The sequence below is a fragment of the Brachyistius frenatus genome, unplaced genomic scaffold (assembly GCF_029030835.1).
Source record: "Brachyistius frenatus isolate BFR_SWC_R1_liver_20210118 unplaced genomic scaffold, ASM2903083v1 Contig_28, whole genome shotgun sequence".
Taxonomy (NCBI): Eukaryota; Metazoa; Chordata; class Actinopteri; family Embiotocidae; genus Brachyistius; species Brachyistius frenatus.
This window is the reverse complement of record NW_027210627.1, coordinates 3,882,978-3,908,270: the sequence shown is the minus strand read 5'-3', so window position 1 is coordinate 3,908,270 and position 25,293 is coordinate 3,882,978. Positions and strand designations below refer to the sequence as shown.

The window sequence follows — 25,293 nt, the reverse complement described above, 5'->3', positions numbered from 1 at the left end:
AAAATGTCAAAATGATGGTTAAAAAAATATGAAACAAGCTTGAAAAGATCAGAGTCAAAAGAAAGCCACCTAAAAGGGGACGAAAGGCTGTAAAAGAAAAAGAAAAAAAAGTGAGGAATAATGTATTAGATACATCATCAATATCGCATCATTTCGTGAGAGTGTAGGACGGGCGAGAGGATAAACTGTGGGACCACAAGTAGAGCAGAAATTCACACCTGATCCTGAAACAACACAGAGAGGAAGAGAGGGAAGGGAGGGCGAGTGTGTGACTCCATCAGAGCTCCCATGGGAGAAAAGAGAGCGAGAGAGAGAGACACAGAGAGAGACACAGAGAGAGAGACACAGAGAGAGACACACACACACACACTGCCAGATATCCTTGAGGGCTGCCATGTCAACATGTGAACTGTCAGCTATCATTCCGTCCGTTCCCCGCACACTCGCTGTGCTGTAAAACTGTGTCACCAGGGCAAAGGGGAGGTGGACGAGAGCTCTGTGTGTGTGTGTGTGTGTGTGTGTGTGTGTGTGTGTGTGTGTGTGTGTGTGTGTGTGTGTGTGTGTGTGTGTGTGTGTGTCATCTATCGCTGTCAAAACCTTGTTAAGTGTGAATCAACTCTGACTGAGTCCTTCGTGGAGGGCAGATTTTTTTTACTCACATCGGGAGCAGATCGGAGCGTCGGCCTTTCACTCGCCACACGTGGATGATGGATACAAGTACATACATTGGAAAAAGGCGTTTGTTGTGTTTCGCTGGCGATTAAAGATCTCACTTGACTGTCACGAGACCCCCGTAAAATGTTTGTTTTTGTGTATGAACCTTTTAAAAGGATGTAAAAACAAACAGCAGAAATATTGGTGACGCTGGTGGCTGCGTTTACAGGCTGGCGGATCATCTGAAAGTCTTTAACCAACGGAGAAAAATAAGAAAGCAAAAACACACACATGCCTCTGACGTGATGTTTCCCCATGTAACACTATTATCAGACATGTCTATTCTTTGAGAAACTTGTGTGCGTGTGTCCACCGTTTCTCCTTTGTATGAAGTCGCTTTTCAGCTGGATGTAGGGAGCCCTCTGTGCACTTTATTTTGCACTCCCAGGAAACCCATCGGCCTCTGTGTGTGTGTGTGTGTGTGTGTGGATGCTCGTCTCTTCTGGTATTCTAAAAGCGTGCGATACAAATGTGTGATCGCTGCCACTGTAAGAGCAAACAGCCATACATTGTTAGAACTTAGCCGGGAACACACGCACCAGTGCCAGTGAGTGTGTACTCACTGGCACGCACACGCACACACACACACACACACACACACACACACACACACACACACAAGCAAGCATGTCCACACGGTCACACATTCTGTCTCTGTGCTTGGACACAACAAACTGCAGCAGCAACAACTCCATATTGTGGACAGCTCACTGGGACAGTACTCAGCGAGAGAAAGAGCCACAAAGAGCAAAGAGAAAGAGTAACACAACATAAAGAGAGAAAGCAAACATAAGACAGAGAGTCATAGAGAGACAGAGGGGAGAGGGCGGGGGGGGGGAGAAAAAAAAAAGGGAGCGAGCGTGGAAGAAGAGAAAAGGAGTGATTGACGATGCCACTGGGGGAGACAAGCGCTCTTTGTGCAGTCCACAAGCACCGCGGACTGAAATAGTGTCTGTGTGCGTGAGAGTGAGGAGAGAGGAAGGAGACATGGTGATAGAGAGCAATCAGAGCACAAGAGATTGGCCGAGAGAACAAGGGAGGGAGAAGAGATGCTACGATACGTTTTTCACCCCGAGGGTTTATCTTCAGTGTTGGAGGGGAAAAGACCCTCGGACATCAAATAACACTGGATGGAGCCCGAATTCAAAGTGCCACTCGGGTGTGTGTGTGTGTGTGTGTGGGAGGTGGGGTGGGTGGGGGGGTCCCTGAGTGTTTATGGGGCCGGTTTAACAAAAACAATGTGACATTTTTATTTCTCTCCTTCCACAAGAAAACACAGCTGAACATGGATGTGTTTGTGTTGAAGAATGAGGGAAATTCAGGAATGCGTGAGGCAGCTTGTCCAGACTGGAAAAGAACTACATGAAGGAGGAGTCGTTCACGTCAACATCTGTTCGACACACACACACACACACACACACACACACACACACACACACACACACACACACACACACACACACACACACACACACACACACACACACACACACACACACACACACACACACACACACACACACACCTGTCCGGTGTAGAAAATAGTGTAAAGATGAGGGCTTACTGGTTAATTGAGCAAATGTAAGTCCGGTAAACTCCCGACTTTAGTTGAACACCAGTGCACAGACAAATCTGAGGCTAAACGCTGAATAGCACTCGTGTTCATGTCGCTGGCCAAATGCTAAAAAACGGGCCGAGGAATTTCATTCACAACGGAGGAGAAGGCTTTATCTCTCGCAACGTTAGCATTACATTTGCTAAACCTCTTTACATCAGAGATTAGTTTTATCACTGCCATCAGGTAAACACGAGACGGGGAGAGCATCAGGATAAAGGTTTAATAAAACAACCAGAGAGAATAAAATGTCACTGCAAGATCAGTTTAGCAGCTGTTCTAAATCACAAAATGAAATGCTAAACTAACTTCAGTGAGCCGATTTTATTGGCTGGAATTTCACGTAATTTCATACATCAGCGTATATGTTGTTGGATATGAAAACCTTGTTCATTTTACAGAAATAATGCAGAAAAGGACGCTTGGGGTAATTTAGAAATGATTCTATTTGTGTTTAATTTTATGTAGTTATTTAGAATTATTGATTATTTAGAATTACGAAAAATTCCCAGAGAAGTTCACTTTCTGATGCACTGATGTCAAGTTGGGACGATGAAGTTTGTCGTTAAATTTCCCGCCTCTATCGTGTGTCTTTGTTTCTCCATAATATTGGCATCAGCATCAGCCCCAAAAATCCAGTGTAGAGCGAATGATATAACTGCAAAGCACCGGATGGCTACTGCTGTAAATGGACTCCGGGGGTGGAGATCATTTTAACAAAAAGTCAGATAAGGATTAAATTCTCTTTTCAGACTGTGTTTGCAAAAAAAACATCTTTATATTATTATGGAAACAGACATACGCAGGTCTGTATGGAGGGAATAACACATGATACTATATTCCACCCCCACATGCTGTGCGACACCCTCACGCCTCCCTATTTCCAAAACAGAGCAGCTGTAGTTTATATTTTGGCTCCTCCATTCACAGAGATGGCACATGGACTGAAGGAGCTGGTGAGTCTTCCTCGCTGGCTGCTGTTGTCGTTTCCTCATTAGCCGACCCCAACATGAAAACGCCAAAGGAAGAACAATACACAGGATTTGTTGTATTGCTGGATGCAAGAACCAAAGCATGTTCTTCCAGCATCCTAAGACGTGGATTTACATTCACTTCGATTGGAAACTAGAGCTAGTGCTTTCTGAACACGGGCCGGTAAAAGGCAGCCTGGTACCAGACGGTGTCAATATATGGGTCTTGGTACGCTCCGGGAATCGCTTCCAGTTGTTGAAGTAGTTTTAAACCAATCTGGACGCGCCAACACCGTCCGAAACTCTACCAACGTCACAGCTACACTTAAAAAAAAAAAAAAAAACGTTGAGCAATGTTGAACTTTGTTACATTGAAGGACAATTCTGACTGTCTGAGAATAATTGGGAGATAATTAACCTCATTTGAAGTAAAAAAAAAAAAAAGTAGGAGGTTGGATAACTGTCACTCTATCGAAGAGATTGCTTAATTTTATTTTGTTACACAGAAACCTATTCTGCTCCACGATCTTTGCAAACAAACATGTGTTGCCGATTTAAGAAAATTCAGTTCCTAGACATGCCCTCAGTGACATACGTGAAATGACCTGTGAAACTGGAAGAAATATCAGACATGGCAACATAATGTAAATTTGATGAGCTCCAAGTTTCTAAATTGTTTATAGCAGAAAGTTGTGGTGGACGGTCGGTTTATGGCATTTATGGGCAATATTTTACACAAAGTTTTTGATTGGCTTTTTTTTTTTTTTTTCCCCAGTATTTGGTATTCAGCAGGGCTGGGTATCAAACCTCGATATTTTAGCCTTGAAACTGACTGACAGCTGGTATCAAATGTCTTCTCAGTTTGTTAATCCTGTTTACTTTTTCTTTGATTTACATCAGTTTTCCCATCTTTGTTCTTCTGTTTATATTCGGACACAAATCAGCTGTGAACTTGTTAAAGGGAAAAAAAAAAAAAATCAAAACACCTCTCTAGACGAACCGTGTGTATATTTCTCAAAGTGAGGCGTAAGCTCGATCACATTACTTTTCTGGATGGGAACAAAATGTCATTTCTCCCAGAAGTCTCACTCTACAGCGGTTTTGCAGGACTATTTACCCTTTTGCCGCTTGCTTTTCTTACTTGCTCTTTATTAAGAGAGCTGCTTGATTACCAAACAGCTCGCGCAGACGGCTGAATGTTCATGTGGTGTGTAGTGGTTACTATGGCTACCTCTGCATTTGTCACTTTACACTGAATAAGTTGTGCTTGTGACCTCGCCTTTGTGTTGGTGGAGAGGTGGGTCAGCGGTGGCCGGGCCTTTCATCATTTCTTGTTATCGATCAGGCTTTTTCAGGCTACAGCAGATTCTGCTTTATATCGCTGTCATTTCTGCCGAAGACTTCCCATCTGTAAGATCATCGACACAAGCCCTCATGTGCAGCAACCACCCCCCCACCCCAACCCCCCTTTCCACCACCCCACCAGCTCCCTGGTTCCCATGACAATAAGTGACTGCTTCTGGATTTTCACTCGCCACCAGAATCGCAGCCAGTCGGCCAGAGAGAGGATCAATAGGAGTATTGTTGCTCTCGGGATGGCTTGTCTTTCCAGGAAGTTAGTGCTGCTGCAGGGGTCCGATCAATGACACTGACAGAGTCCGAGTCATTCATTCAGCAAGATGCAGGGAGAGAGGAAAGGAGGGCGTTTGAAGCAGGAAGCAGAGAGAGAGAGAGGGGGGGAGGCAGAGAAGCAGAGAGAGAAAGAGAGAGAGAGGCAGAGAGAGAGAGAGAGAGAGAGAGGGCGAGAGAGAGAGAGAGAAAAATGTGCCAGGAGGAATGTAAATAAAAGACAGTGAAAGAATGAGATCCACCTATTTTAATGCTTTAGAAAACAAAACCAAAAAGTATCAGGTATTACCTGAAAAGAAGACATACAGAAGCTTTTAATAAAGTGTTCAAACAGCCTATTCAGTTACTGCACCTTGTTAGAAGCTTCTATTCCAGTGTGCATGTGAACCCTCTTTTCAGTTCCTGCCTCAGTTTTGTTGCCTGTCAAGCCGTCGATTTGAGCTTTTGTTGGCTGATGCATGAAGACGCCTACACAGGTGTTGGGTATTTATTTTTACATTATGATTTAATTTAGTTTGGAATTCATGCCCACGTTTCAGGACAAGTGAAGAGAGCGTTACGTGTCCTGAAAAATGGCCATCCATTTAGTTAAAAATCACAGTTTGAAAATACTGTGCAACAACTGAAAAGTCTTTAAAAAAAAAAGTTTTATACACGTGATTCAAATAAAAAGTTATATTTCGAGTCCTTTACGTGGAAACCACGGACAGATAAGAACAGCAAAGAGCGGCAGGAAGGAAAAGAAAAAAAAAAAAAGCCACCAGGTTACCAACCAGCGAGCGACAAAATGCGTTTCTCATCATCTGCCTTTTTCTTTTTCAGAGTAAAAATTAGGTTATCATCCTGCTGGTTATAATGTGCTTATTAAACCCGCACGCAAACTTCAACAGGATGTGACGTGTCGAAAAGGATGTTAGGAGAGGAATTGTATGTTCTGACTCACAAAGGGAATTTCCCTGCTCTTACTGCCATAACTCTGATCAAACACATGGTGACACAGACGGACATAATGCCAGGCACAGCGAGAGACGCATGACAGACGACTGTGACATCCGTCACAAGCCAACTTGTCACCTAGTTTGAACTACATGTAACACACACACACACACACACACACACACACACACACACACACACACACACACACACACACACACACACACACACACACACACACACACACACACACACACACACTGTCTTTCTTTGTGCCTGCGAGTGATTGGATGCTTAAAGCGAGATAAAGACGGGCTGATCAGCCGCTGAAATCAAGAGCTGTAGGCCAGTAAGGGAGCAAACTTAAGGCAGAGTGAGTATCATCAGAATAAAACTGAGAAAATAGAGTGTGGGTTGTGTTTTTAAATGTCTGCCAACGTGTACACAGAGGCTTTTTCCCCCGCCAACTCTCAAATTAAGTTCAGGTGGGCTTGAGGGGAAATCTACAGTCATGGGGAGAAAGTGGAGGGAGGCTTGCGAGAGGAAGGAAGGGTATTTTTGGTTCTCCAATTTTATGCTCGTTTTGGTAAATATCTGATTATTTGAGGGCTCAATCCACGGCTCAATGAGCCTCCCAGCGTGGTATTATTATTATGATGATGATGACGACAGAAACGTGCCTGACCACACCTCATCTTAACACCAACACACCCACGAGCGCTCAGAGGGCGTGTCGGTACATATTGTACCGTAGGTGCTGTTTATACAACGCGGCGGGTTGGATGGAAAAATAAACACTGCGTTGGTCTGAGTAATATTAACGCAGACAATCACTTTGATTCCCCTCCCCCTGTTTTTACCTTAGAATTTACAGCGAGACGCCCGAACGGAGGAGCACTACTTACGCTGACTTTGAATGCCTGGACAGTGTTGTCCAGCAGCAGTACGTTGCACACAACCTGTGTGTGCTGCCTGTCTCGCTCCAGCTCCGTCGCCCGGACATTGTAGGATCTGCCAGCAGGCAAGCGGAAGCGCGCGCTCATCACGCTCCTACCAGGGTCTGCAACAACCAGAGACACAGAGCAGAGGAGAGAAAAAAAAAAAAGGATGAGTGAGATAAACAGGAGGTGGAGGAAGAAAAAAAAACAAAAAAAAAACAGGCCCTCATTATCTGATCTCTGAAATCCAGCGAATATCTCGACTCGCCTGAAGCATCACGACGCTTAAAATGCGCGCTTTAGGTACAGCGAACCCCATTTGGTAAAGGCTCAGTTGGTCTACAAAAAGCAGAATAGGTTGATGTACAGTACGGTAGAGATGTACTTTTCTCCCAAACGCCTCGGCGAAGGCGGCCGACGCGGCGCTACAAGCCCGTACAGGCACAGCGAAGCGGCAGAGTGAGTGCTTCATGAGAAAAGAATGTCAATGAGAAGGCGAGCAGCAGACTCCCTGCCAGGAGATGCAGAAAGTACACGGCAGCTCGGCAATAAAACGCTCGCATGTTACTGTAAAATGTAATAAAATGAAAAAAAAAAAAAAGAAAGAAAAAAAAGAGGGTTTAAAATGTTTTTAAAACCCTGGATGTTGTATTATTTCAAAATAAGATTATATTTAATATTTTCAACAGGGGGGGGATATATTGCGCAGAAGGCAAGAAAAAGTGAGTAAAATTGTCAGCTTCATACGGAAATGCATTTATGGAACTATTTTAATCTTCAGTAAATTCCAACAACCACCGGGCACATGTGACCTACATATTTCTAGAAAAAAAATAAAATTAAAAAAACAACAACACTCGATCAGTGTTTTCATCTCACGGCTCTGTCGTCACCATGCCTGGCCGGAACGGCTCATGATTAGTTGGTAAATTATGGCAGCGCAAACAGCGGCTGAGGGTGACCCGTCTGCTCATCATGCGGCCGTAAATAACAACAATTCAATCAGAAGCCGCTCCGTTTACAACATTTCAAAGCTCCTTATTACCGAGGCCACATCTGACCGCTGTTCTGCTCTCGTCTCCCTCGACTGCACACCGGACCAATGTGGCATGAATCCGAGGTTCACGGATGAAAAACGTCCTAAATCTTCTCATCCATCATGAGAACGAACAATGAAGAAATGGATTGAAGTTCAATCGGCGCCTAAACTACTGGGGGGGGGGGGGGGTGTGACATTAATATTTACAAGGATGTATTTCTATATTTGTTATTTGCACACTTTTGTGATTACGCTTCTTCTTTCGTGATCCCGGTCTGATAAATGAATGTCATCTTTTATTTCCTTCTTAAAAGAATAGTCTTTTTTTAAATTTTTGATCGATGTTGCTTGGCGGCTTCGCAGCGACGACAAGAAATAGACCAGTGCACAACTAGGGATGGGTTTCAGTCAAATATTTTCCATAACGATACCGCTTACTGAATACCACTTTTATATATATATATAAAAAACAACAAAAAAAAACACTGTGGAAAAAGAAAATTACATTATGCATTTAATGTTAGGGCTCTTTAGTTTTCATGCAGTTTGGCGGGGGAGAGCGTCGCCTCTGTGGGCGACAAAAAAAAAAAAAAACAGCCATTCCCTAAACGTCCCACCGTCGGTCGACGCTCGCCGTCCGTGCGCGGAGATGCTTCCAGTTACTGCGGCGCGTAAACGTAGCAAAAGGTCTACGTTTTTGAAAAGAAAAACGCGTTGGCGCGGTTGTGGCCGAGGTCACAGTATCTTGATACTCAACAACAAGGCAGTGGCACGCTGCATCGCAAAACTCGGGTTGCGCGCGTTGCGCAGTGAGATTCGGAGGTGGCGAGCAAATCCGATCGGGGAGGTGGCCAGGTTTGTTTCCTCATCGCCCAGCCTTTAAGCTGACGGCCAGCTTCGCATTTAGCACGCGGGCACGAGAGCGGTGTGCAGTTTCTGCTTCTGCCGTCAAGAAAGCAAATTGCCAGCGTATCGTTTGAAATCGTGATTGCAGCCCTCCGTCGGCGATTCTCAAAATGCAAACTGGGCGACCGCGCGGCCGCGCTGAGGGTTCGACGCCGCGGGCCGCGCTGAGGGTTCGACGCCGCGGCCCTTTCTGTTGGTTTCATATTCATTTCTCGGACGTCGTGACGCCGACGCGGGCGGCTCTGTCGCGTCTCTGTGCGCCTCCCGCTATTTTGTTCTCGGATGATCTGCCATGACAGGAGACATAATGACCCCACAAGGGTCACGGCCTCGTCGTTCGAGAGCCGCTGTATTTGTACCGATGGCTCCGAGTGAGCGCATTTGTGTTTGTATATAGTATATAGGGACGGCTCCCTGTGTGTCTGCACTGCTTGTCACTACACATCAGCAACAAACCCCCATGACCACTGGCAGATGGTGTACACACACACACACACACACACACACACACACACACACACACACACACACACACACACACACACACACACACACACACACACACACACACACACACACACACACACACAATTAAGCTCCACTGAAATTATAAATTTTGATATGCACAGAATAAAATGTCTTGCATATGTTGCGCAAGATTGCGTCTTCATTTATTCTCACTCGTAAAATAGCATCAAGTGCTTGGTGAAGACATCTGCTGACCTCAGAACAACTCAAGAAGATCATCAAAGCAGGAGTAAAAAAAGGAATTTTGATCCAGAAATATTCAAGCTGTAATACTATTACGCTGTAAAAAAATAAAAAAAAACAAAATAAAAAAAAACAAGCTGTGGCTTTAAAGGCGGTAACTGTATGCGTTGACCTGCTTCTTGGGCAACGGGCCAATTTGAGTTTTGTCGTCACTGCGACGTCGCCAGGCAACTCCATAAAAGTCAAGCGAAGCTAAGTTAACGGTCCTATCGTCCTATTTAACAGATGAGAGGTTGGTTGCAATCTTCTCATATAACTTTTAGAAAGAAAGCTAATTGGCGTATTTCACCAAAATGTCGAACTATTCCTTTAAAATGCTAAATTTTTCAGTGGAATTGTTCAAAGAAGAAAACACATCTATGACCTGAACTGTTTAAAAAAAATTAAAAAAACTCATGACTTACATCTGAACAGGACAATACATGTAATACCTTCAGCTGCTCAAAATACAGTCACTTCAGACCATTTTTTACCAACTAAACATAATTAACAATTTGTCACTTATTTCATTCAGAGGAATATCAAGCCCAGATACCAATTACATATCTTTAAAAAGGTGCACTCTACTAGTTTAACACATCAAGATACATTCTACAGATTTCTTCTTAGGAAGTCAGAAAAAAAAAAAACTCCTCCTTGATGATGTCACTTATTGTACTGTAGCTGACACATACACTGTGCGGTGTGCTCTTTTTCTGCGTAGGCCAACGTTTTATTTCATAACGGTGTAAGAATTTCCTCTGACAGTAGTGGGGGTGTATTTTTTTTTGCCACTTTCCTTGAAAAACATTTGTCGTCTTCAAGCAGAAAATTGAAATAATGAGAGTTTATGATGTCACCCGGTAGCGAAACTGATCACAGGAAGAGAAATTACCACCTCGGCTAACAATTTTCGGCACGTGTTGCAAAATAAGAGCATCTACTGCGGCTTGCAAGCAGCGGAGCCGGACGCACCGGACATCGATGACTGCCAAAAGAACAACCACACTTGCACAATAGGACCCAAGTGAAGACGCGAAGCCACCGAATGCGTGCAACCTGCAGAAATACACCCAGGAGCACGTGCGGCGCCGCCAGCCCCGGGGAAACGCCACGAGTGGACCACGGGGATGAGCAGCAACGGATGCAGAGATGAAGCCACGCAGAAGGAAGGAAGGAAGGAGCGATGGGCTCCTATCGCCGGCTCACACTGAGGAGGAGCTGTGACACATGGACTCTCTCCGCAGGCTGCATCGTCTCCCCCCCTTGCTCTTTCCCTGTCCAAACGCTTTTCTGCCATCCAGCTGAAGACTATTTAAAGACCACGGACCTCGACACTGGCTCATCTGTGTGGTGTTTGATCACATTTTCCTGCCACAGTAACACCTGGGTTTATGACTTTAAATAAGGTTTCTTTGTTTAAAAAAAAAAAAAAAGTACGTCTATAAAATCTTTATCAAAATAGTCACGATGATGTTTTCAAGACGATCTGTTTAAAAAAGGGCTGTTGTCAAGGCTGCAGTGAACGACCGTATTACAAAGTCATATGACAAATGAATGAGCATGTTTTATTTTATTTTGGACACTGATGGTTTTTCTTGTTTATACTTGCGTTTTCTTTACCTTCTGCTAATAATTTTTTTTTTTTTTTTCTGCTGCGTTCTTTACCGTCCTGTTCTGTCGGGCCGTTTCCTGTTCTGCTCCATTCTCTTCTGAACGTTCTCTAATGTTCTGCTCTGCTGTGTTGCTTTCAGTTTGGCTCTGCTGAGCCGGACAGGACGGCAACGCTCCCCTGAGAGAAGCCTCCGGAACTCCGGAAGCACGCTACCATTATTGCTTCCTGCAGTCAGCCCAGCTTACAAACAGGCAGGAGCACGTCTGTGTGTGTGTGTGTGTGTGTGTGTGTGTGTGTGTGTGTGTGTGTGTGTGTGTGTGTGTGTGTGTGTGTGTGTGTGTGTGTGTGTGTGTGTGTGTGTTTGTATGAGGGCCCTTGACCCTAAAGCTTCCCTCACTGGTGGGCTCCTCTGGTTCTCTCAGCTTATTGCAATCACAGACGGTCCTGCAGCCTTCCTGTCTGTACGCAGGAGTCCACGCCTTTCATATAAACACACACATGTAAACACACCGACTGCACATCATCAACATGCACGGGCGCACGCACACACTAGCATCTGAATTAGGTTGTGTATAACAGCATGAACACTCAAACGGCGAAGCGCAACAATAAAACGTATTCCAACATCGCCTCGCGAACTTTGCGTCTCCCCATCGTTGGCATTTATACCAACAGAACGAAGCTGAAGCTGCACAACGGCAGCGTCCTTCACCAGTTCAAATATGGGCCGGGTAGCGAACTTCATTTGCTCCTTGGATTTCCATTTATACCCACGATTTCTTCAAAGAAACCTGAAGACATGCTACTTATGGGTTTTCTGTCCCTTTGTGCTGCTTCGGAACAATCGAAACAAGAGGCGAGCAGTTGGGGATCCCAAAGGAATTGCAAGCACTCCACAGTGTTTTATAAACTAGGCCATAGACAAACAGGTGGTCAATTACAGATGTGTGGCACCGTCTGTGTGTGTGGCACCGTCTGTGTGTGTGTGTGTGTGTGTGTGTGTGTGTGTGTGTGTGTGTGTGTGTGTGTGTGTGTGTGTGTGTGTGTGTGTGTGTGTGTGTGTGTGTGTGTGGACAGCATGCGATTGCCGTTTTCAAAATTAATGATCGGAAAAAAGCCCTCATAGATCTTTTAAATGCAATACACACACACACACACACACACACACACACACACACACACACACACACACACACACACACACACACACACACACACACACACACACACACACACACACACACACACAGAGAGAGAGGGAGGTCTGCATGGGAGTGGAACAGATCTGACCTGACCCCATGTTACATTTTAAAAAGAAAGAGGTATGCTTGGTATTACACGAGCAAGGCCAAGATCTGCTCAAGAGAAGAGGAAGAAAAAAAAAAAGAAAAAAAAAAAAAGAAAGACTTCCTGTTCCAGTTCCCTGTTGCACCAGTACAGAACAGTTACCTCATCCTCTTCCTGTCCGACACCCTCCCTTCATCAGACCACGCCCACGGTTGCTTTGATTTGACTTGTTTTATGTAGGGCAGTAACAACAGCAGACAAAGTGCTGTTTCAGGTCTGCGTCTTTGTAATTGACAGATTCAAACAAAACATTGAGAATGAGTCCGTGTGTGTGTGTGTGTGTGTGGGGGGGGGGTGCAGCTTAAAGGAATGTGGGCAGCAAATGACCTCTGACCTCCTTTAAGGTTGGCCATATGTGGCCCGGGCTAATGGTAAAGTCATACAGTAGAGAGAGGAGAGGAGAGGAGAGGAGAGGAGAGGAGAGGAGAGGAGAGGAGAGGAGAGGAGAGGAGAGGAGAGGAGAGGAGAGGAGAGGAGAGGAGAGGAGAGGAGAGGAAGGAGAGGAGAGGAGAGGAGAGGAGAGGAGAGGAGAGGAACAAAGGATGAAAAGAAACTAATAGACGTGAAGAGTGATAAAAGCTTTCTACTTCAAAAGGTCCATAAATCATTACTGGAAAATGACTTCCATTCGTCTGGTCAACTCTCATGTCCTCATTATCCTCAAAAATGTCCATTTGTATGAAATCTTTCATAAACGCCTTTAGAAAAGTTGCTGCTGCTACAATCGCCTCGACTTATTGGTGTTATTAAAACGCATTCCTCGCGACAAACATAACTCCCCGAAATTCCTGAAAACGTTGTAATTCGACGTTGCAGCCGACCTCGTCGTCCTGCTCCCGTGCAAAACCGGCAGAACACCGGGACGACGGCAACAGCGAGAAAGAAAAAAAAAAAAAAGGGGGGGGGGGGGTCGGAGGTTTGAGGTTTCTGCAGCAGGGGCGCTTCGACGCTCGCGCTGCTGTAAATAGTACGCGCGCTTTCTATCGCAGGAGAGACATTTCAGTCGGGCTCGCACGCACGACAACTCAGACGTGGCTAAAACTAAAGCATTTCTTCAGGTTTCGTCATTCACGCCAACAAAACGGTCAGAGAAGTGAGCTGCCGTGACGAGCCCAAGTCTCCCCCGATCCGTATCGACCCCCTTAAAAAAAAAAAAAAATAAATAAAGTAAAAAGATATAGACACAAGAACAGTGAAAACACAAAACTTGTTCCGTAATCGTCTACAGCTACTTCGTCGGCCCAGATTGGACTCGCTGTTGTGCACGCGCAGTTGCACAACGCAGTGGGAGATAATAATGGACGTTGCGGGTCCACTAACCCGGTTAAAAAAAATAAAAAATAAAAATAGGCAACCGTACAATTTATAATGTGTTATTATCATCAGAGGCGAATGCCCCGTTAGGTTTTCGCCTCTTTTTGGTTTCAAATTCATCCTAATTCAGCTCTGCAGAGTTGCACACGTCTGTAAAACCTCTGCTTGAACTCCACTGAACCCATCCTTATGGAATAATCCTCTCCAAGGGCATGAATGAAAACCCCGAGTCAGCCGGCCCAACTGCATTGATTAGAAAAACTACACAGTCCGTTCCGGTTCTCAGCTTCTTGCGGCACTTCATTTGGCGTTTCAACACAAGCGATAAAGATGTTGAGACCGAGAAAACCGGGAGTGAAAGACATCTGCCACAATCGGTCGATTAATCGCTTAGTTGATCGATGTTTTGATCGTCTATGAATCCATGAGTCATTTTTAAATGAAAAAAAAAATTCTCAGATACCAGCTTCTTAAATGTGAATATATTTCCCATATTTCACTTTATCCTCTGTGATCATAAACTGACTATTATTTATTGGTGGATTGTTATTCGAGAGAATACGAGACATTTTAGGCTACGGCTTTGGGAAAACCTTGTTCGATATTTTTCACCATTTTCTGACGTTTAAAAAGACCAGATCTTTTCATTGCGAAATGAAAATCAGTAGTGAAGATAATCATTAGCTGAAGACCGTACTCTAAGTAAAGGGCCCTGAATCCCAGTCAGAGCCCTTTAATATTCAGTCCCTCCAGGAAATCGCAATAATTAACGCAAATTCAAGCAAACTCTGGAGGAAACTGGAACAAGAACGGAAGTGGCGGGGTTCGCAGAAAATGTGGCCTTCACAATAAAAATGTTCTGATTAAATGCTCATCATCAATGGACGTGATTACATATTACTGGATGCTACAGAAAATGTATACAAACATCAAGTTGTAGAATAGACCAATCATGTATCAGTATATAACAGACCAATGGGAAAACTGGAGAGAATAGACTAATCAGATAGCAGGATAGAATTAACCAAATCAGAAAGCAGGATAGAAAACGGACCAAATGCAAAGCAGATACAATAGACCAATGGGAAAAGCGGGATAGAATAGACCAATCAGACAGCAGGATAGAAAATCGACCAATCAGATAGAAGGATGGAATAGACCAATGAGAAAGCAGGACAGAATAGACCGAAAACCTGAAGCTGCTCTGTGGTTCCTATTTTAAGCGTATAAGTGTCAATATTTTCGACTGATGAGCTGACACTGACACATTTACAGACCAGACACAGTTTACATCAGTGTTGGACACACACAATTAAATACAAGTCTGTTTAATAGAAATAACCTCTTTTTACAGCTTTCTTGCTGGATGTAAAACTACAGTGTGTCTGTGTCCAGATGTGATAAAAAAATAATAATAATCAAATCTTTTCTCACCTTGCAATTTTTCTAATTCACGCTATTTTACACAAAAAAAAAAACCTCACTTAAAACTCTTGAAATGACATCACCATTTTTGAGAAAATCCACTTCTAAATCAAGCTTTTTGAATGCAACAGTCACAAAAAAACAAAAAAAACTCCTGGAGGGCCTGAATATTATGTAAACAATATCGGATAACACTATAAAAGAGGACACAAGTCACTTCTCATTGTCTTCTCTTGCTAAAGGTAATTATGTAATGACTCATATTTCACAGATGGGGTGGCAGCTTCAAACTCGTATTAAATTGCACGTTTTAATCCCACAGCAAACAGATCTGCTTTATAAATAGTAGGTCATGGAAAAAGTCAGAAAATGAAAAACTAAAAGTTCTTGTTCTCCTTTCCATGTGTTGGTTTCCTGACTGCCTCATGTCTGTTAATATCAACTCCAGAATGACATCGTTTCGGTCTACAAACACAAAGCAGTAGCTTTCAGTATTCAATCATTAGATGATGCAAACAGCCGGAGACACAACACACACACACAGTCTTCACAGTTGTTGTCATTTTAACTCTGATTTTTGACAGCAAAAAGAACGACTTGTGATTTTAGCTGGACTTACAGGGAATCCCTTTTGATGATGAACTTGTACACAGTCATGTATGTATGTATGTATGTATGTATGTATGTATGTATGTATGTATGTATGTATGTATGTATGTATGTATGCATGCATGCATGCAGCAACACCACAAGGTGTCAGAAAGATTAAAAGTGCCGGGGGGAGGCGATGTGTATAAAATCTATATCCAACTTTATACCGTTTTCAGCAGTTTTAAAACTTTTGTCAAACAACTCCGTGGCTGTCATTTACCGCACGAAACGCGACACACAACATTTTGCATGGGGACACGATCGCTAAACAGCCGCCGGGTATTAATATCACGCAACAAAAAAACGAATTGACGCATGCGACACCCATTTTACGACAGCGTTGGTCAGTTTGTACTTGACGGTCCAATTCGCTGCAATAAAAATGACTGAAGTGAGATGACGGGACTGAAAGTTTATTTTAATTAGATTAAACAGATGTTGACAAAGTTTCCCTTCGAGGACGAGGTAATAAACGGAAATATAGTAAATCAAACTATATGTTATTGGAAGACTCGGCAGAACACAAAATGTTAACAACAAATCGAAAACTATTGTATCGTGACTCAAACGTCGTGACAATACCTTATCGTCGGGCCTCTCTCTCTCTCTCTCTCGCTCTCTCTCTCTCGTCCCACCCAAAAACAACATGTTTCTTTTCATGCCGGTGACCTCATTAGTATCAAAGCGCTCTTGTGTCTTTAAAACACTCCAGAAAAACGCACCATAGAATTAGTAACATTAACAACGGCTCTGCTCCGGCAACTGATCACGTGTTTCACAAGACACGATGAGTAAATAGTCAGCGATGCACGAGGTCAACTGCCTCCGTGCGAAGCGTTGAGGACCACTTCTGTGACCTCTCCGTCCTAAATTCCTTAAATTTGATTTTAAAAATCAAATTTCCCCGCAACAAGCGAGAAACACTTCGAGAGCTTCCTTGAAACCCATTTTTTTTTTCCCTCGCCTTCCTTGATTTCTTTTTTTTTTTTTCGTCGCCTCTCCTCCTTGTCTTTAACTGTCGGTACGGCCTGCGAGTCCATTATGCAAATTATAGTCACCGGTGCCAGGGAGAAGCCATTTACTTATGCACAACAAACACACACAGAGCCATTCAGAAAACCCAACACCTGTCACAGAGATTCCTGCTGAATCAAAGACACAGATAATGGAGACTTGCAGCAGCTCCCTTCAGCTCCCTCTGAATTACATCAGCACTGCACTCCCCTTTAGACGCGTCTCACAAGTTCTCTCATCCGACCACCACAACGTCTTTTATTGTATCATCCAGTTCACATCCTCCTCTCCTCCACCTATCATCCTTATTAGCGCCCATCTTCCTCCATCCTCCACTCCAATCTGATCCTCTACATGCCTTGTGCCACACGTCCCCTTATACAAGCATCTCTTTCCATCGTCTGCTCTTCTTTCCCAAGTTGTCCTCTCCACTGTCTCATTCACCTACTGGCATTTATACACAAGTCATGAATTATCCCAGAACAGGATATTTGCAATGGCCGAGTTGGAAAAAAAAACAACAAAAAAACATGGCAAAATTGCAGGGAAGTGACGTGTTCTGGTCTTAGAACGGCATCTTCTGAGAAAGCAGCAAAAGAATGAGATCAGGCCTTAAGCTGGGTGTTGAACTTCTGCATCTTTAAAGCGCCGACCAAATTTATTGAAAAATATTCTGTGCTAAATTTCAATACCATTGTCCACGCTAATAGTTTGCGCAATAAAACGAAAGGACGGCGTTTGGGGAACATTGGTAAATTGTACAGAAAACAACCGTGGGTTACAACCCCCCCCCTCCCCCCTAAACTGCATGAAAACTGAAAATTGATACTGTAATATAATTCTCTTTTTCTTGGATTCATCATCAAAAATTTGAATTGAAAAAAGTGGCATTCAGGGATCAGAATCAACGTCAAGGCATGCAGTAAGTACCAAAACTGTTGAAACAATATCCGGCTCTAATGGGTTTTTTTTTCCAATGATACCGCGGCGCCGGAAGTGATTACAAACAACGACATGATGGTGGCGGAGAAACAGCAGCACTCCCACTGCGAATAATTCCTTCCTCCGGGAGGAAGCACATATTTGTAATCAGTGTGATCGCCACAGAAATGCTGGATTTAAAAATCCACTTCGTGATTATGGTGACAGAATTTAGATTTTTGTGGCCCTCGGCCTCCACAAACAACAACACTCGGCTCACACAAAAAAACAGTTAAAGACTTCCTCCGAACTTCATCCCGTTCGCACGCTTCCACTCGCAAGTGATGCGTTCAATCAAAAAAAAAAAAAAATACACCTACAACGTGACAAAGAAAACCATCCATCTGTAGAAACTACCCTTAGTCTGATTACATGCAGAGAAAAAAACAACAGTGAACACTGTATGCGCACACACGCGCACACACACACGTACGCAACCACACACACACTTCACTTGATGTTTTGAATTTACATATAGCACAACGGTCACAGTGGTGACTGCAGTGGAGGAGAGAGAGAGAGAGAGAGAGAGAGAGAGAGAAAGAAAGAGAGACCACATTTTGAGGTTTCCTGCTTTCAGCTAACACGTTGAGTAACAGACCTGCTGGTGCTCTGTAAATTCATTAACAGCCAACTGTCACATTTACGATTCTTTATTTATGGCCTCGCAGTCGGCAACGGCCTTCCTGTAAAACGGACGTGCGCAGCACACAGCTCAGGTGTCCGAATCACTTCACAAAGCTTCATTCTACCAAACAGGTAAGAGAACCTGTGACCGTCTCCGCAGGCTGACACGTTAAGTGCGCCGCGATAATAAGGACATTATACTTTGCAGACGCGTTTGTTGCGGTGCTTTTAAAACGGAAACTTTCCGCGGACTAATGGAAACATTGAAGAAGAACGAAATACTATTTGGGGTCGTCAGAGAGGCCACTGATGCTTTAAACACACTATTTAGCCGGGACAAAAAACAACAAAAAAACAAAATTAAGGAAAAAGCTAAAAATGGACATTTAGATAGGAAAAATGCAAGGGGTGGGACAATGTTCCCTCATTTATACACAACAAGGGGCCCTCCTCTGAACAGCAGTGTATACACACACACACACACACACACACACACACACACACACACACACACACACACACACACACAGGACAATCCACTCCCAATGCACACACAGAAAAGAAAAGAAAAAAAAAAACAGAAAGCAGAGAAACAGAGATGCGGGTCTGATTAAAGCAGCACATTCCCCTGATTTTTTTTTTTTTTTTTTTTTTTTTTCCAGTCCTGCTGACGCTGGCACCTTTAAATGTTACCGGGGGTCATGTTCTGAACACGCTGCAGATTTCCACCCGCATCCACCCCAACCCTGCACATTCCTGCCCCACCGGCAGGGAGGCCAGGTGTTCAGGGCCGAGCGCACACCCTCCCGCTGCTGCGACAGAGCAGCTCAGCTACGTGGCTCAGGACAAACACTGTTCATTTGCACCTATTGAGCTCCGAGAGCTCAGTAGGTGCTCGATAGAGCACGAGAGTTGAAACGGACATTTCGCCTCAAGTCCCAAACGCGCTTCGCCTGGACTTTTGTCTCATTTAATTCATGATTTGATTTCCGCTGGCCTCCCTCAGAATTTGATATTGGGTCTCCATCAAAGTGGCAACTCCACCTGACTGCATCTGCATCACACATTTAACAGTGGAAACAACCCATGTCGCAAATTTTTTTTTTATTGGTTTACATTACATGATCTTTTTTTTTAATTTTTTTTTTTTAAATTTAATTTAAGTTAATCAGCCTCTCGTTACTGGATGTAAAACCTGCACACACACACACACACACCAACAACACAAACATAAACACGAGCAAACACGTTCAAAATACCAAATTCTTGTGTGATCGTGTGTGAAAGAGACTCTTTTGCGTTTGAATTGTTTAAGCTTATGGGAACTGCTGTGTGAGCATGTGTGTTTGCTGAACACGGTAAGAATAAAAAATAAATAAAAATAAAACAGAACAGCAACAGATATCTACAGAGCCATATAACGTACTACAAGTTAAAAGAACGTCGGTGTAAAAACAGCTTCAAATCTGAGCAACAGATTTTTCTCGAGCGGCACCGCGGTCGAGCGAACGCCCCAAACTTTAAAAAAAATACGAATGGAATTGCTCCGCGTCAAGCACTTTGATGACGCGAGAGCAGCTTTGGCGTCGCGTGGTTGCACCGATGCATTCATACAGGCTGTACGGTGAAAGAATATAATTGCTGTTAACTTTCTGACGACTGAAAACAGACAAGGGGAATAAGCGCTAGTGCATCCCCGAGCACCCCGCGCCGCTGCTGACAACGCTGACCAGCACCGGCTCAAATCATTTTTTTTTTTTTTTAAAGGCAGGATTTTTGTTGGCAACACTGACGGAATCTGTCATTCTCTTACAAAAAAATAAGACAGAGGGAAGCAAGTGACCGAGTCATGACAACGACAGGATTCACTTAATCCCCCTGCACACTCAGGATGACCCTGGGCTCCTATTCTTGGAAGCTGTAGCTGTTTGAGGTCATGATACTCAAACAGAGCTCAATCTCATCACATTTCAATCCATCTCTTCATTACCGGTCCTCCCTCACACTACTCAAGCCTTTTTTCTGAGAAGCTTCAGATATTCTATTCTCGCTCTGCGCCGAGAAATAGAATCAGACAAGCGGCTGACATTTAAAATGAGACAAAGGCAGCAGGTATTTGAGGAAAGAGTACCAGGAAGAGGCTTTTGTGATCAGCCAAATCCTTTAGAGGCAACACAACAGTCGTTTTTCCTGGAAACGTGGCACCTCCTGCTTGCAGAACAGAGATGTATTAAATGTGATCATATTATCAATGCCACACTGTCTCCAAAAGGTCAGGCGCTAAAAGGAAATTTGCCTGATTAGTTTTTCACATATAACAATGAGTTCTCAAGGTCTAACTGGAGGAGATAGAAACACACAATGTGATGCACAAAGGAAACGAAGAACAGATACAAACGCCACGAGCGGCAGGAAACAGATTCAGCATTTTCATTGTCAGCCTGCCTGGATGCATCTACAACAGAGGTGGGCAAATTCTTTCCTATAAAAAGGACAAACATCTATCTGTATGGAGGGCCGAGGGTCCAAAAATAAACGTGCATGTTGGGTGAAATTACATTTGATGTAAAATAGAAAATATTTTACAGAAAACTAACATTTTAAATTTAAAATTTAAGAGTAACTTAAATACTGCTCCAGTCGGCAAAAATTTGTTTCTAAATTTGTTCTCGTCAGTGTGCCGCTGCCTCGATCTCTGATCTTAACTGGCAGCTCAAAGTCAGTGACATAAGACACACCAACAGCCCATGAGCATCTACAGGACAGAGACACAACGCATTCTTTGTTGATAACGCGTAGCCCGATGCCATTTAAAAGGCGGTAAATTGCCGTAAAACTCGTATTAGGTACTTTTTAGCGGAACAGAATTTAAGATTTGGCAGCACTTTAGGGAAAAGGAAAATAAGCACGAGCTTGTCAAATGCTGCGGTGGGTCAAAACAAAGTAGGTGCGGACCAAAGTTGGCCCACGGGCAACAGAGCGGGCTGCTCTGATCTACAGCATCCCTACGTCTGACTGCAAGTGTACAGCAGGTTACGTGAATGCAACATACACGGCTGCATTAATACATGACTGCTTTATAAAATGTAAACTCTCGACATCTAACAAACAAGATGCACAACCTGATGAAACGCACTTATCCCCCCCCTCCCTCATTCGCACTTACACCCACATGCTCACACGTAGAAACACAACATCTGTTGCTTGAAAACATCTGAAAACGAATCGTCTTGGCACCTTTAGCACAAATGAGCACTTCTGAGAGAAGCGGTTTTTTTTCCCCTTCAGTGCATTTCAGTAACTGACGTGGTCAGTGCGTGTGCCTGTGAGAAGCCATAGGTTGGGCATACTGTAGGCTTCAAAAGTCTGGGATGTTTTGCTGATGAAAGGAATTCTGCTTGATGCATAATTTAGGGAAACTCGAAGCTCGGCGTAATTTTCACACTGTGCCACAGCTTTATTTTGAAGCACCTTTTTCAGGAACAAACAACAGCCTGTTTATGACTTGAAAGCGTTTGGCTCCAGCATCAGGTCAAATATTTTCATTTATTTCTGTATTAATCCTGTAAAATGAGTCACAACGCCATTAATGTGCAGTTGCTGCCGCTCTGCCTCTCAAAATACTCAAAATTCATGATGATTTATTTTTTTATTTTTTTTTACCTTCTATTGTGGCGATTTGAGGACGGGTACAATATATTTTGGTGATGACAAGCAGGTGATGTGAATACCTATAAAGCGTCTGAACATGAAATGAAGAAACCCAGATACTGTCCGTGGAAGAGCTGTTAGGGGATGTCTCTCAACCACTTCTTGTGTGAAGAGGTGAAGATGAAGAGATGGAGGTGGGTGGAACACATTGTGGTTGGTAAACAGGGCCAAAACAGGAAAGCGTGGGCCCACCTGACAGTCACTTCAGAGCCTGCAATGTTGCCACGTTACAGAAAATAAGGTTAGATGTTTTATAAAAAATAAAAAAATAAAAAAAAAAAAAAAAAACGCACAAAAAAAAAAAAAAAAACCTGAGACAGCAATTTGCCGCTTTTTTTCTTTTTGCATGTCTTGAGTTGAGAAGGTAAATTTTGTGTCTGGATGAATCCGTTTGGAGGCCGTGGTTTTGCTTTGTGCCCGGTGCATGCATGTGCTACACTCAGCCGGCTGATAGAAATCTGCAAACACCAGGCTTTTTTTTTTTTTTTCTTTCAGTGAACTCTTATTTCTGCTTGCATCACTCAACCCAGTGAGCGGTCAATGTCCTGACACAGTGGGGAAAGCCTTCGGATAGCACCGGCACAGCTTTGATACGGAGTACCGCGTGACAATACAGCAGCTTTTCAAACTACGTGATCGTGATTAGAGTGCTGCTCTAAATGTCAGGTGTTGGTAAAGACGGCGTTTCAGCTGCAGCCCCGGCCTGATATACATCGACCTCATAACAGGTTTCACGAGAATGGTTTAAACAGTGCCAGATTTAGCCTGTTATGCTCTAATCTGATTTTAAGAAAGAAGATTAGTGCAACCCCAGAACTAAGCGAGGTCTTAAAAGAGCCAATGAAACAGATTCTACTTCAGAGTAATGATGCTGTTGTATAACAAGAGGGTTGATTTAAAAAAATAAATAATTATTTTTTTTAAAAGGGTCGTGGTTTTGAAAGTCACCAATTGACACCTGGGAAGGTCAAGATCTAAATTGTTTCTGTGACATCACTTGCAATCATTTTGTTTTGTCACCTCGCTGCTAAAAAAACAACAACCACTCATTGGCAACACATTCGCTTCCAACCAAGCGGCAACCAACATGTCAGAAAGGCATAATATTGAATTAATGATGGGATTATTTTCAGATGGACCGCCAGAAAACTAATAAGAAAAAGTGAATGACACCCGTATGACTTGTGACAAAATTTCTCGACTTTGTATTTTATGCGGCAAGTTGAATGGAAGTCTATGGAGCCAGAGCCTTTTTTGGAACAAACCCCCAGTGGCTCTCGGTAGTATTGCACCTGAAAGCACTTCCGCATTGGCCTTTGTTTTTAGACGTGGAAGGTACATCCGCTTTTATACGCAGTCTACACTTCCAACAAGCCTACGTCGCTCAGTTTTTCGGGAAACATGGGTGGTAATACACCTAGCTATACAACATCTTAATAACAGCCAGTCCTCAGTAGCAGCAACTGAAGTTGGCCTTTAAATGGCCTGAAGAACAACCCCTACCTAACAAACTATAAAGTGAAATTATTGCCACCGCTCGCAGTGGTAGCTTAGCCGGTGTTAATCAGTTGGTGGGTTTCTGCTCGGGCGAGAGGGGCTCAAATTTGCACAGGTTTATGGTCCTGTAATTAATGTGTCTTAGATTAAGGTGTCCAAGAAATGTCACGTATTGTCCTCTCGCTAGCAGCTTCCATGCTGGCACAGAGGCTGATCGCCAGAGAGAGCAGGCAGAGTAGCTGCGAGTCAGCCAGAGCCAGCCCCCTGCCTCATGCTGAAATCAGAGAAACCACAAGAATGTAACAGCTTCTGTTATTATCCCTCCCTGCTGCCCCGCAGCCTGATGGCCTGCCCCAGAAAACAGCAGTGAGGCTGCCTGTTTCTATCTCTCATGTACACACACACACACACACACACACACACACACACACACACACACACACACACACACACACACACACACACACACACACACACACACACACACACACACACACACACACACACACACACAGTCTTGTTCTCATGTTCTCCCTGTCCTCTCGCTCTCATCTCAGAGACACACACACTTCTCTCAGGGTATGGCTGCCCATTTTGCTCGCTTTCTTTCTGCACACACAGATAATGTATATTAGCTCTCTCTCTCTCACACACACACACACACACACACACACACACACACACACACACACACACACACACACACACACACACACACACACACACACACACACACACACACACACACAAAACACAGGACCTGCAAAAATCACACAAACTGCAATTTGCTTTTCCTGCTGAGAATTGCTGCAAACGATAGACAAATCTAGACAAATGGCCACAGGATAGACACAGTCCCTAACAAGCCAGTGTACACTCAGTAAAACAGAACAATAGATTACAGGATGGAGAAAATTATAGAACGTCCAACATATTGTCCTGGGATTCAGCAATTCTTTGCCTGCAAGATAAAATGGTTTACAGGGACCTAGAAAGTGGGGCTACTTACTCCAAAAGGTCACGAGCCCCTAATTTAATCAAATCATATACCGGAGTGGGTAAATGAAACAATTCGACCATAAAAACTGCAAAATATGCTACCACAGTTAGTTTTAGCAGACTAACAATGACAACCCTGTTATAATTTCAACTCAAAACAGTAAAAGAAGTACAGTAGAGTCTATACATTGCATTCATCAGGCAGATGCTTTTGTCCAAAGCAGCTTTACAATAAGTTCATTCAGCCTCCCAAGAAACAAGAGCTGCTTTCGTGAAAACGAAGCTGCAGAGAGCTGCGCGTGTGTGATGTTCACTACTGTACACTTAAGACTTTTATGCGTCACAGACGGCTGACTCAGCAGCCCCTCAGAAAACTTTTTTGGTGATAGCCGCCCTATGGCCTTGTTTCGCAGTCTCTAACACAGTTGTTGCAATAACAAAACAAAAAAACCAAAAGAAAAAAAACTCAACTGCTACAAGCTAATGTACAGAAAGATTGAATGGCTTCACTCAACACACCAAGTAGCTATAGACATGTTGTCCAGCTGCAGGCAGGACGTCTTACATCAGCTTGCAAAGGTGAGCTGACTTTAAATTGCAAGGTCAGTGCAGCA

General features: G+C 43.7%; 1 protein-coding gene across 3 annotated transcripts in view; it reads right to left on the bottom strand.

Annotated features, from left to right (window-relative positions):
* Positions 1-25,293, bottom strand: part of ptpn4a (protein tyrosine phosphatase non-receptor type 4a) — a 68,904-nt gene that overhangs the window by 32,319 nt on the left and 11,292 nt on the right. For 2 of the 3 annotated variants that reach the window (XM_069698900.1, XM_069698899.1), the window contains one exon: positions 6,771-6,925. In XM_069698900.1, coding sequence (XP_069555001.1) covers positions 6,771-6,908 — 138 coding nt within the window. In that variant the 5' untranslated portion in view covers positions 6,909-6,925. Of the gene's footprint in view, positions 1-6,770; positions 6,926-7,848; positions 7,978-25,293 lie in introns of those variants that run through there. The other variant, XM_069698898.1, reaches the window with a different exon arrangement.